The 14,004-nt window shown below is 48.3% G+C and overlaps 1 protein-coding gene across 6 annotated transcripts in view; it reads left to right on the forward strand.

Annotated features, from left to right (window-relative positions):
• LOC141051385 (uncharacterized) overlaps positions 1-14,004 on the forward strand; it is a 55,115-nt gene that overhangs the window by 8,953 nt on the left and 32,158 nt on the right. For 5 of the 6 annotated variants that reach the window (XM_073548328.1, XM_073548329.1, XM_073548332.1 and 2 more), the window contains exons 2-5: positions 12,903-13,052; positions 13,178-13,357; positions 13,440-13,563; positions 13,647-13,744. In XM_073548328.1, the coding sequence (XP_073404429.1) occupies positions 12,903-13,052; positions 13,178-13,357; positions 13,440-13,563; positions 13,647-13,744 (552 nt within the window). The remainder of the gene's footprint in view (positions 1-12,902; positions 13,053-13,177; positions 13,358-13,439; positions 13,564-13,646; positions 13,745-14,004) is intronic. The other variant, XM_073548333.1, reaches the window with a different exon arrangement.

A 14,004-nucleotide genomic window follows, 5' to 3' on the forward strand; every position in this document is an offset into this window, starting at 1 on the left:
GGGAGAAGAGGCTACCATAGAAGATAAGAGGGAGGTCATGCGCACAGCCAAGGAGAGGCAGCGCAGGATGGAGGAGAGGGCAATGCTGGAGAGGGAGATCGCTTTGGAGGCAGCGAGAAGCTCCAGACAGACTGTACCCACAGCATCCCCCATGAGGGAACTCCCCAGAGTGTCCCGCAAAGACTTCAAGCCCTTTAATGAGGCTTCCGGTGACATTGAGGGCTTCTTCCTGGACTTTGAGCATCAGTGTCGATTAATGGAAGTCCCGGAAAGGGAGCGCGTCCGACATCTTGTGGGGCTCTTAGAGGGTGGAGCTGCCGCAGCCTATAGAGCTATGGACCCTCGGTGGAACTGTGAGTATGCGGAGATTAAACAGACTATTCTAGAACATTATGCTGTGACCCCAGACACTTACAGGACTCAGTTCCGTACTTTAGCCTGTGATGAGGAAGTGTCCTTCAAGATGTATGCTCACAAACTCAAACATATATGTCATCGCTGGCTGGAGGCAGAGGAGGCCATAACCTGGGAGACGTTCCTGCAGGTCATCCTAAAAGAGCAGTTTTATTTTAAGTGCCCCGCTGAGATACGGGAATGGGTGCGTGAAAGGAGACCAGCAACAGTGGAGGAAGCTGCAGCTCTAGCTGACCATCAAGCCTCAGTGGAAAAAATTACTACTCAGGGAGAAAAACACTACCAGCCCCCCAACGCTGGCGGCCCCTGGTCCTTCTGCCTCCAATATTCACCATCCCACTAGACCATCAACTCATGGTGACCTTCGTGTGACTGTGCCTCGCATTACTCCTGCTCCACCTTCGGGACTACGACGTGGAGGAAGAATCCCGGAGCGCAGATGCTATGGATGTGGGCAGCCCGGGCATATGCAATTCCAATGTCCAGGTGTACGGAGGCAGAACACCTACATACCGCCTTTGCCTGTTCATTATCTACAGACCCCCTCACCTGGAGAAGAGATGGATTCAGTGCCTGATGACTTGCCAAGTGACTCTGATATCCTGGCTTCCCTACCAGGAGTCTATGGGGTGCGAGCCCCAGCCACCTGTTCTTCTGATCTTCAGCACAAACATCTACAGGAGGTCGTGCTGGATGGTCAAAAAGTTGTTGGCTTCCGTGACACTGGGGCTTTTCTCACCATAGCCGATCCCCGAGTAATTCAACCAGAAGCAATTCAAAAGGGACCAGGAATTGCCATTGAATTGGCTGGAGGTACCCAGAGATATATTCCAAGAGCGAGTGTGACCCTGGATTATGGCTTTGGGGCCAAACAATGCATGGTCGGTGTGATGAGCGGCCTCCCTGCAGACGTTCTTCTAGGAAATGATGTGGGGAATCTTCATTGCCACTTTGTCGGTGCGGTAACCCGAAGTCAAGCCAAGAGAGCAGCAAATGTGGACGTGTACAACCCATCCATGGAAATGAGGCCACCAGAACCGCCGTCACAGCCGGTGTGTGATTCTTCTTGTGGGGATAATATGAATGTTACCTGGGATAAAGTTCAGTTTAGACAAGAAGTGGAGACTGACCCCACCCTAGCTAGTTTTAGAGCTCGAGCTGAAATAGGGCAGCTAGGGGAGAATGGAGAAAGAATTATCAGAGAAAATGGACTTCTGTATCGGGTTACCAATGCTGACTCCCTAGATAAGCCCTGGACTTATAGCAAACAGCTGATTGTTCCTCAGAAATACAGAATTCCCCTATTACACCTTGCTCATGATATTCCTACTGCTGGCCATCAAGGCAAAACCCGCACCGAGAGACGATTGACTCAATCTTTCTATTGGCCTGGGATTTCCCAAGCAGTGGCGCATTTCTGCCGAACTTGCGACATATGTCAGCGCAGAGGGCGACCCGGAGATCACCCAAAGGCACCCCTGCAACCGCTCCCTATAATAGAAGAACCCTTTCAAAGAGTAGCTGTTGATATCATTGGACCTCTGGCTAAACCAAGTAAATCTGGAAAGCAGTACATTCTCACTGTTGTGGACTATGCCACCCGATATCCAGAAGCGGTGGCCTTGTCAAGTATTTCTGCAGCCAAGGTGGCCGAGGCCCTGGTTACCATTTTCACCAGAGTAGGATTTCCCAGTGAGATCTTGTCGGACCAAGGCTCCCAGTTCATGTCGGAGCTGGTCCAGTGTCTGTGGCGCACCTGTGGAGTACGAGCGATCCGCACGACCCCGTATCATCCCCAAACAAATGGACTTTGTGAACGATTCAATGGCACTCTGAAGAATATGCTGAGGGCCTTCACTGACAGAGATTCAAACTGGGAGAAGTACCTACCCCATCTCTTGTTTGCCTATCGGGAAGTTCCCCAGGAGTCCACTGGGTTCTCCCCCTTTGAACTACTCTATGGAAGAAAGGTCTGAGGACCCTTAACCCTGCTCAAGGAATACTGGGAGGGGCAAGTTGAAGATACAGGGGCCCCTGTTGTCCCTTATGTCCTAAAGCTGCGAGAAACCCTGGCCCAACTTGCTAGTTTTGCCCAGAGTTATGTGCGGATGGCTCAAACCAGACAGAAGACATGGTATGACCGTAAAGCACGCTACCGGGAGTTTGTAGAAGGACAACAGGTCTTAATGATTGTTCCCCATCGGCAGAATAAACTGCAGACAGCATGGGAGGGTCCCTTCCGGGTTCTCAGAAAACTGAATGACACCAATTACCTTCTTGCTTTAGATGATCAGGGGCTAAGACAAAAGACTGTCCATGTGAATGATTAATGAGTACCATGACCGGAACCTTCCAATGATAGCAAGCTGTCGGCTAGCTTCAGAGGACGGTCAAGAGGATGAGGACTCCCTACCTGATCTCGTGGAAGCAGCGAGAGCCCCATCCACTGTGGAACAGGTTCCTCTGGGAGATCACCTGGATTCCTTACAGAAAAAACAGATGCTGGGAGTGCTTCAACAGAGACGTGCTGCTTTCTCATTCCAACCAGGTCGAACCACCGTCACCCAACATCATGTGGACACTCAGGGCATCCGTCCCATACAACAGGCTCCTTACCGGGTACCTGAATCAGTTCGAAACACCATGCAGCACGAACTGGAGGAGATGTTACAGCTTGGGGTAATCCAGGCCTCCCATAGCCCTTGGGCCTCTCCTGTGGTGTTAGTACCCAAGAAGGATGGGAGTACTCGATTTTGTGTGGACTATCGACGACTAAACGACCATACCGTCAGTGATCCTTACCCAATGCCTCGTATTGACGAACTTCTAGACCGACTGGCTGGATCCCGATATGTCACTACCTTGGATCTCAGTAAGGGATACTGGCAAATCCCTCTCACGGAGGAAGGGAGAGAACGGTCCGCTTTTATAACCCCCTTTGGTCTGTATGAATTCCTAAATATGCCCTTTGGAATGAAGAATGCCCCGGCCACCTTCCAGAGAATGGTGGACCAGATCCTCCGGGGATGTGGTGACTTTGCTTGTGCCTACTTGGATGATATCGCCATCTTCAGCCAGACGTGGGAGGAACATCTGAACCAAGTAGCCGTTATTCTTGACCTGCTTCTTGCAGCAGGCCTAACCATTCGACCAGATAAATGCCAATTGGGGATGGGTGAAGTCCAGTACCTAGGGCATAGAGTAGGAGGAGGGAAGCTCCGTCCTGAACCTGCCAATATCCAGGCTATTAGAGACTGGCCTGTACCCCAAACTAAGAAACAAGTTATGGCTTTTTTGGGCACTGCCAGTTATTACCGAAAATTTGTTTCTCATTTCAGCACTGTGGCCAAGCCTCTTACCGACCTGACCAAGAAAACGATGCCCCGGCTGGTGATCTGGACTCCAGCCTGTGATGAGGCTTTTAACCGGCTGAAGGACGCCCTGGTCTGCGACCCTGTTCTGGCTGCTCCAGATTACAAGAGGAGATTCATTGTGCAGACGGACGCCTCTGCTTATGGACTGGGGGCTGTCCTCAGCCAGGTGAATGCAGCTGGGGACGAACACCCCATTGCCTACCTTAGCAGGAAACTGCTGGACCGAGAAGTGGCCTATGCAACTGTTGAAAAAGAATGTCTGGCTGTAGTGTGGGCCCTTAGGAAACTAAGGCCGTATCTGTATGGACGAGAATTCACTGTGGTTACTGATCACAATCCCCTCACCTGGCTGAACAGAGTCTCTGGTGACAATGGACGCTTACTACGATGGAGCCTGGCTCTACAGCCCTATAACTTTACCATACAGTATAGAAGAGGCAGCCAACACCAAAATGCAGATGGACTGTCCAGGCAAGAGGAGCCCTGATTCTAGTCAGCCATGCCTGTGTGTACTTAACCAGTGACCTGTAGAGTTCCCTAGTACGTACACAAATTAGGAGGGGAAGGGATTGTCATGATATGTATTTTTCCCCAATACTTTGCAATGTCTTGTGTATACCTGTAACAATATGTTTCCTTTCCCCATTGCCTGTGTCTCTGGGACTATAATGTAATTATGTAAGTAACCTGTCTCCTTTCCACAAGACTTGTGTATCTAGACCATAATTGAATTCAGGCTTGGGTCAACACAGCTAGGGGAATCACCATTGTTCTCCTCAGCAGGGGGAGGACTCACAATACACATCCTCGTAGACACCTCGGAGCCATGCGATGGACCAAACCATTGACTAGGAGGTGGGAACTTCTACTCCCCTACACTTGGGCTGATCCCAGGAGCCCAAGACAATGGACTTATGTGTGACCCATCAGATGTGAGTTGGATGCTGAAAGAGAAGGGCGAGGCTGTCTGAGGAAGCCTCGGCCTTAGTGTGATCGTGGCGGATTTCTGGGACTCTAAAAGGACTATGGTTTTGTGATCTGGCACAAGGATTGTCGGGAGGTGCCCCCGAATCAGTTTCCTGTGGACTTATTTTGGGACTATGCAAATTACCTTCGTGTTGTTCCTGTGTTCTGGTCAATAAATCTGTTGGATCGTTCCCAGGCCTGTTGTCCCTCCTTGCTCTGGAGAATACTCCCGTCACAGTACCCAGTTCGTTTACAAGTTCTGGAGGGCGTTCTGCAAACGCATGGGTGTTGAATTGTCCTTCTCCTCTGCCTATCACCCTGAGACCAATGGTCAAACTGAACGCACCAACCAGGCTCTGGAGCAGTATCTCCGCTGTTACATATTGGAGCATCAATCCTATTGGGTGGAACATCTGCCATTAGCTGAGTTCGCCCTGAACAACCAATACCAGGAGTCCATCAAAACTACCCCTTTCTACTGCAATCACGGACTGCACCCAAGCTTTGGTTCATTTTCGGCCAGGTTGTCGGAGCTCCCGGGGGGTAGAAAAATCTATACATCGGTTAAAGACTATCTGGTCGGAAGTAAACACAAACTTGAAGGGGTCCCAGCTTTTGCTGCAAATAGACGGCGATCCAAGGGACCGCACCTGGGAGTTGGGGACAAGGTCTGGCTTTCCACCAAGAATATCAAGCTTAAAGTGCCGTCTGCCAAACTAGGTCCCAGATTCATTGGTCCATATGAAATATTGGAAGTGATTAACCCTGTAGCTTTTCGTTTAAAACTCCCTCAGTCTTTTAAATTGCCCAATGTTTTCCACAAATCTCTTCTCAAGTTGTACCGCTCTCCAATCCATCCTGTCCAGTCCCCTCCTCCTCCTGTTTTGGTCAGGGGCATCTTGGAATACGAAGTCCAGGGTGTTCTTGACTCCCGCTTAGTGAGAGGTTCCGTGCAGTACCTGGTGCACTGGAAGGGCTATGGCCCAGAGGAGAGGTCCTGGGTTCCCGCTAGTGACATCCACGCCAAAGGTTTGATTAGAAAATTTAACCTCCTTCACCCTAACAAACCTGGTTTTGAGGGTCCAGAGGCCCCTCTTAGAAGGCGGGGTACTGTCACATCGCCATCGGATACAGGGACTGCTGTTCCTGCTTCGGCCATTAGGAGGCACCAGACTGGCACGTTGCCGTCAGACCCGAGCTCTGCTATTCCGGTCTGGAAGGCGCCGGACTGTCATGTCACGGTCAAAATCGGGGACGGATGTTCCTGCCTCTTGGTTTCCCCCAGTGTGCTTGTTTGTTATTTGCTATCTTTGATTCTGACCTTTGCCTGGATTTCTGACTCTGCGCCTGCCTAACGATTTTGTACCTCTGCCTCCCTTTGGGTTTATGACTCTGACCTTGGCCTGGATTTGACTCTGCTACTGTCTGCCATTTTTGTACCTCTGCTGCCCGCCTGGTTTAGACTTGGATTCCTGACTACGCTTTTGGTCCCGTTTTTTAACCCCTTTCTGGCGACCGTTTTGCTCTGGTCCGCTGCTCTTATCCAGACAGCTACCTCCTGGGCTCTGCTGTAAATCCAGATCCCTGTATAGGGGTAAAGGGTATCGGGGTTGCTCGGGGTGCTGTCTTACTGCAGCCCAGCCTCGCAGATGGACGTCACACAAGGCAATTGTTACCACCCACCTTTCATGTCTACCTCTTTCCTCATAGACTGTAAGCTTGTGAGCAGGGCCCTCACTCCTCTTGGTATCTGTTATGATCTATGTGATTATTGTTATGCTGTAATGTCTATTGTCTGTACAAGTCCCCTCTATAATGTAAAGTGCTGCGGAATATGTCAGCGCTATAGAAATAAAACTTATTATTATATTATTTTTAGGAATGTCCTCTGTGCCCCCATATATTAGTAATGCCCCCTATGTGCCCCATATATTAATGTCCCCTATGTGCCCCATATATTAGTAATGCCCCCTATGTGCCCCATATATTAGTAATGCCCCTATGTGCCCCATATATTAGTAATGCCCCCTATGTGCCCCATATATTAGTCATGTCCCCTATGTGCTCCATATATTAGTAATATCCCCTTTGTGCCCCATATATTAGTAATGTCCCCTTTGTGCCCCCATATATTAGTAATGTCCCCTTTGTGCCCCATTTATTAGTAATGTCCCCTATGTGCCCCATATATTAGTAATGTCCCCTTTGTGCCCCATATATTAGTAATGTCCCCTATGTGCCCCATATATTAGTAATGTCCCCTATGTGCCCCATATATTAGTAATGTCCCCTATGTGCCCCATATATTAGTAATGTCCCCTATGTGCCCCCATATATTAGTAATGTCCCCTATGTGCCCCCATATATTAGTAATGTCCCCTTTGTGCCCCCATATATTAGTAATGTCCCATATGTGCGCCATATATTAGTAATGTCCCCTATGTGCCCCATATATTAGTAATGTCCCCTATGTGCCCCATATATTAGTAATGTCCCCTTTGTGCCCCATATATTAGTAATGTCCCCTTTGTGCCCCATATATTAGTAATAAATAACAAAAGATTGACTGCCACATCCAAACATAAATTAGGTCTGAACAGGTGCTTTCCTAGAGTCGCCAACTCATATATACATTCAAACAAAAAGCAGCACTCTGTAATGCTAAAACATGAAATATGAAAATTGAATTGCATTACTGCACTAGAGATATGAAATGTTGAGAATTCTTAGCGCATAAATTGGCCAATTCATGCGTACCCGGCAGCCACGATAAGGCGATTCTCGTTGCCAGGACCTAATGCTAATCCTCTCTTAGACCGAAGGCTCTATCTCTATGGAGAGGGGTAGGATCCGGCTGAAATTAAAACCGCCTGATGCAATTTTGGAGCCAATTTTCTTTAGAAACATTTTACATTTTTTTTTCCTGGTATTTTTCTTGCAATATAGGAAAGCTTAAGGCCAGAAATAAACCCCATAAAATAATAATAATCTTTATTTATATAGTTATTTATATAGCGCCAACATATTCCGCAGCGCTATACAGTTTCAAAACACAAGTCATAAGTAACAACGTTACCAATACAATAATTAAAGCAAAATAAGACGACCCTGCTCGTGAGAGCTTACAATCTACAATGAGGTGGGGGAGATACAAAGTACAGGTGTGTATTTACAATGGTGTATTTACAATGATGGTCCAGCCATCTGGGAGTGGGGGATAGATATAGTGAATGGGCTACACACACATATAAAATGACTTTGATTAGTGAACATGGTAGGCCGCTCTGAACGGATGCATTTTGAGGGAGCGCCTAAAACTGTCCAAATTGTGGATAGTCCTAATTTCTTGGGGTAGAGCATTCCAGAGGATTGGCGCAGCGCGGGAGAAGTCTTAGAGTCGGAGGTGCGGATTAGTGCAGAGGATAGTTGAAAGTCGTTTGCAGAGCGCAGCGGTTGGTTAGGCCGATAGACAGAAATGAGGGAGGAGATGTAGGGGGGTGCCGCACTGTGGAAAGCTTTATGGGTGAGAACAAGTACTTTGAATTGGATCCTATAATGAATGGGCAGCCAGTGTAACGATTGGCGAAGAGGGGACACATCCAAGTACCGATTAGCCAGATAGATGAGGCTGGCTGCTGCATTAAGTATGGATTGTAGAGGGAAAAGTCGAGTAACGGGGAGGCCAATTAATAGAGCGTTGCAGTAGTCCAGGGGGGAGTGGGTCAATGCTACAGTGAGGGGTTTTGTTGTTTCCATGGTGAGAAAAGGGCGGATTCTGGAGATGTTCTTTAGCTGTAAGCGGCAAGAGATTGTATATGGGATGTGAAGGAGAGGTTGGTGTCAAACATAACACCCAGACAGTGTGCCTTATGCCGAGGTGTTATTATGGTGCCACCCACGGAGAGGGAAATGTCAGATTTAGGGAGGTTAGTAGACGGCGGGAGCAGAAGAAGTTCAGTTTTTGAGAGGTTAAGTTTCAGATAAAGAGCGGACATGATGTTGGAGACTGCGGACAGACAGTCACTGGCGTTCTGTAGTACCGTGGGGGTAAGGTCGGGGGATGACGTGTATAGTTGTGTATCATCAGCATAAAGATGGTATTGAAAGCTAAATCTGCTGATGGTCTGTCCAATTGGGGCCGTGTAGAGAGAGAAGAGAAGGGGGCCAAGGACTGAGCCCTGAGGTACCCCGGCAGCGAGAGGAAGAGGAGATGATTTGGAGCCATCGAACAAAACACTGAAGGAGCGGTCAGAGAGATAGGAAGAGAACCAGGAGAGAGCAGTGTCCTTAATGCCTTGTGACTGGAGCCTAGAGAATAGGAGACAGTGGTCAACAGTGTCGAAAGCTGCAGAAAGGTCGAGAAGAATGAGCCGAGAGTGTTCACCGTTACATTTTTCTGTCAGAAGGTAATTGGTAACTTTGAATGCAGTTTCAGTTGAATGTAGGGGGCAGAAGCCGGACTGTGAAGGGTCTAGGAGGGAGTGAGTGGAGAGGTAACGATTAAGGCGGGAGTAGACTAGGTGCCCCAAAAGTTTAGAGATGAAGGGGAGATTGGAGACTGGTCTGTAGTTGTTTGTGCAGGATGTGTCGAGAGCGGATTTCTTTAGTAATGCAGTAACGATAGTGTTTGAAGGAGGATGGGAAAATGCCCAAGGAGAGGGAGAGATTAAAGAATGTAGTTAGGTGAGTTGTGACGACTGGAGGAGATGTGAGGGAATGGGGTCGGTAGTGCATGTAGTCAGACGAGAAGAAGAGGAGTCTGAAGACTTCTTCTGTGATTGGATCAAATGTGGAAAGTGAGCTAGGGGAAATGCAGGGAGGGATGGGAGTCACAGTACTTGGTGGTTGGGAGTGGATTTCCTGACGGATATTATCTATTTTCTCTATAAAGTGGGAGGCAAGGTCATCAGCACGAATATCTGTGATAGGGGCTTGTGCTTTTGGCCTGAGAAGGGATTGAAAGGTGTCAAAAAGTTTCTTGGGGTTGTTGGCTAGTGAGGAGATCAGGGTGGAGAAGTAGGTCTGTTTGGCAAGGTGAAGGGCAGAGTTATAAGTTCTTAACATAAATTTGAAGTGGATGAAGTGTGCTGGTGTGCGGGTTTTTCTCCATCTGCGTTCAGCACTCCTAGACCATCGTTGGAGAAGTCGAGTTTGCGATGTGAGCCAGGGCTGTTTTACTCTGTGTTTGGAGGTTCTGAAGGTGAGAGGCGCTACCTGGTCAAGTGTGCTTCTAAAAGTGTCGTCGTAGTGATAAACAGCCAGATCAGGACAGGGAAGATTGTAGGGAGTCTGAAAGTGTCTGAGGGTTAATGGCTTGTAGATTTCGGAATGTGTGATAGGTAGGAGTGTGCTGGGGTAGGCGAGGATTTGTGAGCGTGAAGGAGAGAATGTTGTGGTCAGAGAGGGGAAGCGGTGAGTTATTTAGGTAGGAGACTGAGCAGAGCCGGACAAAGACCAGGTCAATGGTGTTACCGTCTTTGTGTGTCTCAGAGGTTGAGAGCTGTGAGAGCCCAAGAGAAGTGGTTAGTGACAGAAGCTGGGATGCAGCTGTGGAAGTGGGGCTGTTAATGGGGATGTCACGGGGTCCTTCTCCGATACCACACAATCAACAGAGCGAGGGAAGTGTGAACAATTCCAAGACTTTTATTAGTAGGCAAAACTAAAAGGTCCATAAACAATCCACCACACTGAGGATACAATAATCCAGAACAAGAATGTAGTTCAGTAACCGGATGAGAGTCCAATAATCAAGCAGACAGAGGATAAAATGGGTCCATATGCTTCTCCTTCTCTCTGACGTGCTGTCTTCACATGATCATCACCACACAGGTCTGACTTGTACAGCTCCTGTCCTCCCCAGCCCCCTCCTTATGTCCAGGGGTAGTCAGACAGGTTGGGGCGGTTTTCAGGCCCCTCAGACCTGACAAAGGTGCCTTGGGGATTAAGGCACTACAGGGGGTTGATCAAGAGGCATAGATAGTCAAGCTGCAGTCAGTAAGTGAGCTAATTCAATTATCAGACTTTTGGAAGGTAATTGGGACACTAGACAATATTGGGAATACACGGAATGATACAGGGCAACAAGAGAACACAATGGAAATCCGTAAAATATAAATAGACACAAAATGATACCCACATAACATATCACACCGTCACAGGGGATGTTGAAGTCTTCCAGGATAAGGGTTGGTAGTTCTGAGGACATGAAGTGCGGCAGCCAGGCTGAGAAATGGTCAAGGAAGTGAGTGGGTGAGCCTGGGGGCCGGTATATGACCGCTACTCTGAGGTGGAGCGGACGGAAGAGCCTGGTGGTGTGGACCTCACAAGAAGGGAATGAGAGTGATGGAACTGGGGGGATGACCTGGAACGTGCATTGTGGGGAGTATGCCGACTCCACCACCAGGTCTGCTTGTTGGTCTCGTGGAATGGGTGAATTGTATGCCACCATGGAAATGGCAGCAGGGGAGACAGTGTCAGAGTCCTGAATCAAGGTTTCGGTGAGGGCCAACAGATTCAGAATGTTGTTCAGAAAGTAGTTGTGCAGGAAAGGAAGTTTGTTACATACAGACCTGGATTCCAGAGGGCACAATTAAAAGGAGCTGAAGGAATGCAAGTAATAATAATAAAATTATTATGGTTTTGATATGGGGTAGGGGTTGAGGGCTGGTGGTCTGGGGTTGGGGGAGATGTCCCCTGAAATCAATAAAAGTAGGAACATAAGGAGCAAGTAGTTCTTTGAAATGTTAGAAGTTTTTTTGTGCAATGTGTTTGGGCACGATGGGCTGAGGTTTTTCAGGAAGGTGAGAAGTGCATGGGAGCTGAACATGGGAGAGGGAAGTATAGAGGGGCTGATGTGTATAAGGCCGGTTTCACATTAGCGCTTTTTAAGCGCACGCACGGCCGGGGGTAGCTCCGCCCCTGAGCCGGCTCTCTGCCCGGCGTGCCCGCCCCTTGCTTGTAGCGCCGCCTACTAGCGGACAGCGGCGCCTGCGATCGGCGCACCCTATCTTTAGCATAGGGTGCGCAGATCGTGCGCAGGCCGTGCGCTAGTTGCGCTTTGACCTGCGCTGCGCACTTTTGACGGTGCGCCGTGCGCGCCAAAATCAAACTTTTCGGATTTTGGCGCGCACGGCGCACAGTCAAAAGTGCGCAGCGCAGGTCAAAGCGCAACTAGCGCACGGCCTGCGCACGATCTGCGCACCCTATGCTAAAGATAGGGTGCGCCGATCGCAGGCGCCGCTGTCCGCTAGTAGGCGGTGCTACAAGCAAGGGGCGGGCACGCCGGGCAGAGAGCCGGCTCAGGGGCGGAGCTATCCCCGGCCGTGCGTGCGCTTAAAAAGCGCTAATGTGAAACCGGCCTAAGTGGTGATGGAGGAGGGATGGGGCCGTGAATGTGAATGGCAAGGGAACACAGGAGGAGAGAAATGAAGGACATGGTTAAAAAGGAAAGCAAAATGTTGGTTACCTGACTGCTGTCCTGACTGTCATGGAGTAACTGTCTTTTGCTGGATGCTTAGCTAATGTGATGCTTTGCTTAATGCGTGCAACCCCCTCACATGCGTGTTCCCCTTAGAAAGAAACACTGTACATGGAGATTTTGGGATCAGATCATTTCTGTCCATGATGTTTATGGAAACAAAAAAGCTTTTATAAAACTTCATCAAACTTCTGTGTGTGAATCAGAGCTGAGATCTAACGTGACAGAAGATTCCAGTGCGGGGAAGACGGGAAACCTTCATATAGACGGCCGGTGGGGATGGAGTCTGTGACCGACTCTGGCCAAATATGTTTCTAGAGCCGTAGTAGAAGATGAAGATGTCGTCCTCATCATGACGGAGTTATTTCTCATGTTGCGTGTAATGAATATCTCCTGCAGTATTGCTAATGCCGATTCCAGTGTCGGTAATGAGACGAGAATTAGCGTTATGGAAGATGAGTCTATGAGGAACGTGTTCAGCTGCCGACTCCGAGGAGGAAACTGCTTGTTGTCTGTGGCCTAAATATATAGGTTTTATTAGTAGATATCAGGGAAGAAAACTAAATACTGTAAAATAATAAATCTCCTCATATGTTTCCCTTATTATCCCCAGTAATTGTATTATTACACAGGATTCTTATGATGTTACATCGGATCATCTTCTCATTCAGGTCTCTACAATATCGGATCCTCTCAGTGAAGATCTTCTACAGAAGAGAATTTTCCTCATTTACCCATCAAAGATGGATATGGGCAGAGACAAGATGGCGGAGACGATGTTACACCTCACCCTAGAGATCCTCTTCCGTCTCACTGGAGAGGTGAGAGATTCTGATGATGTCACATTCCATCATTCTTATCTATGGGAATAACAGACAGAACTGGAGAGGTGAGGACTCTGGAAATGTCTGTAGTGAGATTTATTACTGTGTCTCTCCATTACCAGGATTACACAGTGGTGAAGAAGACCTCTAGTGATCGCTGTCAGGACCCTGTGTCTGAGGGATGCGGAAGACCCCTGAGCACAATCACGGGGCCTCCACCTCACCCCCTGATCCATGAGGACATCAATGACCAGAAGATCCTAGAACTCATCTACAAGATGATGGAGCTGCTGACTGGAGAGGTGACACTGCTGGGAATGCTGGGACATTATACAGTAACACTATGAAGGGATCGGGGGATGACGGTATCATTGTATGTGTCAGGTTCCTATAAGGTGTCAGGATGTCGCTGTCTATTTCTCCATGGAGGAGTGGGAGTATTTAGAAGGACGCAAAGATATGTACAAGGACGTCATAATGGAGGTTCCCCACCCCCTCACATCACCAGGTAATAGACAGGACTAAATACACACGGCCTATAATTATCTGTATGTAGAGAATGAATTCAGTCCCTGTATGTGTTTCCTCCAGATCTATCCAGTAAGAGGACAACACCAGAGAGATGTCCCCGTCCTCTTCTTCCACAGGACTGTAACCAAGAAGATGCCAGTGCTCCTCAGGATCATCAGGTAGATGGAGAGAAGGTGTCAGGAGATCTCCCCTATGATGTGTAGACGGCTGTGAAGGTCTTGTGCTCAGTCTTGTTCTATCCACCAGTATTATATGTTTTATATCTGTGTAATAAGAACAGTATATATTAATACTGTCCCCTATACAGTCATGGCCAAAAGTATTGACACCCCTGCAATTCTGTCCGATAATACTCAGTTTCTTCCTGAAAATTACTGCAAACACAAATTCTTTGTTATTATTATCTTCATTTAATTTG

This window comes from Dendrobates tinctorius, unplaced genomic scaffold, assembly GCF_039654945.1.
Source record: "Dendrobates tinctorius isolate UK_male_01 unplaced genomic scaffold, ASM3965494v1 ptg000157l, whole genome shotgun sequence".
Lineage (NCBI taxonomy): Eukaryota > Metazoa > Chordata > Amphibia > Anura > Dendrobatidae > Dendrobates > Dendrobates tinctorius.